Below are 2,021 nucleotides of genomic sequence, written 5' to 3'. Positions count from 1 at the left end.
GCTATGAACTCTGAGGCCCAGGCATAGCACAGAGCAATCTAATCAGAATTTCTGGGGAAGAAACCCAGGCTTCAGTATCTTTTAACGCTCTCCCGGCCATTCATCTGGGCACTCAGAGTTGAGGACTGTGTCCTTAAAGAATGAACCGGGTTTACAATGGCGTGAGAATGGTTCTTTGACTATGTCTGACCTGAGCAAGGCCGTGGCCTCCTGTAGCCAGATGCTTCAGTGATTTTCAGTGGTACATGTGCAAGGCATTAAGTAATGATCTATCAGTTGAGGAGAAAATTATTCTTTTCTCCCCTTGCACGTCTCTTTCTATCTTTCTGATGACTTCAAGGAGAAAGTCTCAGTTTGCTGCTGGTGGGTCTTTAATACATCACTGTACTTCATTATCTTCCTTTTAAATCAAAGAGAATTTAGAGCTCAGGCCCAGAGCCTTCATCTGGTATAATGTAGAATTTAATAACATAATTTAATTTTATTTATTTATACTTAAGATGATCTTTTAGCAAGTGATACCAATTTTGTGCTATGAAATTTCATTTTTAAACACATTTAAATAAAGTGAGTACATTTAAATAAATCTAAAGTAAGTAAGTGTACACATTATACTCATATACTGACAAAGTCACAAAGGTGGTTCTCCAATGACTATGGCTGGGGCAAACCTACCATAAGGTAAAGGGCATCCAAGTGGGTTTAGGCTGTAATTGTGCCTCTGTTCCTAATTAGCTTTGTGGTTTGGGGGAAATAACCCTTCTCTTCCTGGTGCCTTGGTTTCCTCATTTGTTAAAAAGGCCTTTAACCTCTATGGCTGGCATTCTTCTATGCGTCTAAGAAGCAAGGAGGGCTGGCCCTCTAAATTTACCTTGTTCACATCCAGGCGCATCTTCTCACTGTTGGCACTGGCAGCCTTTTCAGCTGCTTTCTTTTGGCGTTGGGGTCCCCTCCCAAAGAAGATGTAGTTGACCAGTGCATATTCCAGAAGGGCCATGAACACAAATACAAAGCACCCCATCAGGTACATGTCAATGGCCTTCACATAGGGGATTTTAGGGAGAGTCTCCCGGAGGTGGGTGTTGATGGTGGTCATGGTAAGGACAGTTGTAATTCCTGGAAAAAAAAAAAAAAGAGGGAGTAAAATGCCCCTATGCTCCTATTTCCTTGCTACTGTCATTATAGCTGGAAAAAAGTATTGTACTGTTTTATTCATTCATATATGCCACAAAATATTTACTGGCCACTTACTACATACCAACTCTGTGACAGGCCCTGGAGATATGCATACATCATTAATTTATGCTCAACATTGATCATTTTAGAAACTTCTTTAGTTATATTTTTATATTTATACTTATATAGAGTGGGATGGGCTAGAAATGTGAATTCAGTGCTATGTTAGACATCTGTGTAGGGTGAGAGTTGAGAATATGGAGAAAACCCTAGTTTAGCCTCATGATGTGACAATGAAGAGGTTAGGAAATGGAGACACTGGAGCTGAGCCCTGAAGAATGGTGGGGAGTCACCCACGCAACCAAGGACTGCAGGTCAAAGGTGATATAGCCCTAACAGCATTGGTGATAGAGAGAGCTTTCTGTGTAAAAAGGGGGGCTTTGTGGGGTGAAAGTTATAGCACATCAAAAGAATCTCAAGAAAGTCCACATGGGTCCAGGAAAGGATATGATGGGAAGAATGGTGCAGAGAGTGAAGGTTAAGTAAGAGCTACACAATGGAGAGCCATATACACAGAGCCCAATGGGGAGTCTGAAATTATAATTGTAGGTAATGTGAGGCCATTGGCCAGCTCTAAGCCGGGAGATATAGGGACAGATTGTGCATAGGATAATTGCTCAGGTAGCAGTGTAGGGAGAGAAGAGAAGCACACGAGATGGGAAAAAAGAATACTAGTTAAGGATTTTTCAGAATAATCTAAGTAAGTATTGGAAGGGAAATAATTTAAAACAATCACAATTGTAGTACAATCAGTGAATGCTTTATAAAGATGATATGGACAAACA

General features: G+C 40.7%; 1 protein-coding gene across 2 annotated transcripts in view; it reads right to left on the bottom strand.

Moving 5' to 3' along the window:
* GABRB2 (gamma-aminobutyric acid type A receptor subunit beta2) overlaps positions 1-2,021 on the bottom strand; it is a 218,847-nt gene that overhangs the window by 37,406 nt on the left and 179,420 nt on the right. For both annotated transcript variants that reach the window (XM_019664092.1, XM_019664093.1), the window contains exon 8: positions 872-1,116. In XM_019664092.1, coding sequence (XP_019519637.1) covers positions 872-1,116 — 245 coding nt within the window. The remainder of the gene's footprint in view (positions 1-871; positions 1,117-2,021) is intronic.

Source organism: Hipposideros armiger, unplaced genomic scaffold (genome assembly GCF_001890085.2).
Source record: "Hipposideros armiger isolate ML-2016 unplaced genomic scaffold, ASM189008v1 scaffold_416, whole genome shotgun sequence".
NCBI lineage: Eukaryota > Metazoa > Chordata > Mammalia > Chiroptera > Hipposideridae > Hipposideros > Hipposideros armiger.
The sequence above is the reverse complement of the archived record's forward strand: the minus strand, read 5'-3'. Positions and strand labels throughout refer to the sequence as shown.